This window comes from Etheostoma spectabile, chromosome 4 (genome assembly GCF_008692095.1).
Source record: "Etheostoma spectabile isolate EspeVRDwgs_2016 chromosome 4, UIUC_Espe_1.0, whole genome shotgun sequence".
In the NCBI taxonomy this organism is placed as follows: Eukaryota; Metazoa; Chordata; class Actinopteri; order Perciformes; family Percidae; genus Etheostoma; species Etheostoma spectabile.
Window position 1 is genome coordinate 8,670,496 of NC_045736.1, and position 1,111 is coordinate 8,671,606.

At 43.9% G+C, this 1,111-nt stretch overlaps 1 protein-coding gene across 2 annotated transcripts in view; it reads left to right on the forward strand.

The window, feature by feature from the left end:
• Nucleotides 1–337: 337 nt before the first annotated feature.
• LOC116687942 (CTTNBP2 N-terminal-like protein) overlaps nt 338–1,111 on the forward strand; it is a 16,667-nt gene continuing 15,893 nt past the window's right edge. The window contains exon 1 of one of the 2 annotated variants that reach the window (XM_032513685.1): nt 338–465. In XM_032513685.1, coding sequence (XP_032369576.1) covers nt 427–465 — 39 coding nt within the window. In that variant the 5' untranslated portion in view covers nt 338–426. The remainder of the gene's footprint in view (nt 466–1,111) is intronic. The other variant, XM_032513686.1, reaches the window with a different exon arrangement.

Below are 1,111 nucleotides of genomic sequence, written 5' to 3' on the forward strand. Positions count from 1 at the left end.
TGAGGGTTGTTGACCATGGATTCCAAAAAGTAGTGCAAAACTAGTGGTAGTAAAATGGTGTTAGTGAAATAAAAAGAAATGACAATGTGTTGAAAATGCAAAATGTTTTAAAAAGGGTAAAAAAAAAAAAAAGAAAAGAAAAAAAAAGTGTTTGACCCGGGAGGACAAAACAAGGGTTAAGACGAAGCTGGCACCCAACAAATACTAAACAAAGAAGTCCAACCAAGATCCAAGAGGTGGGACGTCACAGCTCTGGCCCCTTTTCCCAGAAGCTCCTCTTTGATTGGTCAGCGCCTAGTGCTCTGCCTTGTCTATTGGCTGCCTTGGCCGTCAGTTAAAACACTGCCTGGCCGCTAACTGTTTCGCTGCGTCGGGACCAGAGGACGCAAATCAAGTGAAACAAATCTCCTGACAGGAGAAAAGTTCATGCTGGAGTTTCCAAAGACCTCCGAGGGCCTTATGAAGGTAAGTAGACCCGCAGAAAACCGTTTTTTATCTCGGTGGTGTGAAGCTGGAGACGATAATCTGCAGTGTCTGACCGTGTTTTAGCCACTTTTGGTTCAAAAAGAAAAGATGTAGCAAAAGTAGTCGAGGCTAGAGGCCGAACCAGTTGGACTGTATCTTTTTCAAGATTAAAAGTCCCGAAGATGTGTTTTGTTCGTGTACAAATGCATTAAAAGCTGTATCCTCAAAACATCTTTTTCAGCGAAGAAGAGAGGCGAGAGAGACTGGCCGACCGCTGATGGTGACTGTCCGCTCTTCATGAGAGTGCTGATTGAATTCATTTACAGGGACTCCAGTTGTTATTTACTCAGCAGTGTCAACACTGGTGTGTGAAGACGTTTTATAGACTAGGCAGCAGTAGGCTACAGGCAGCAAGCTGATTGAGTAAGTAGTGGCCCACATCAAAAATGAGGTTGGCTACCATGCATATCTAATTTAGCAGGCCTATCCATTACAATCATCTGGTCAGACATTCTGATTACCAGAATACGGAAATTAAGCAGACTTCCCCTCAGTTGGCCCTCATTTTGTGCGCCGAAAATGTTTCACAGTCCATGACATGTATTTATGCACACGTTGTATCCCCCCCTTACCAGTTCAACCAGCT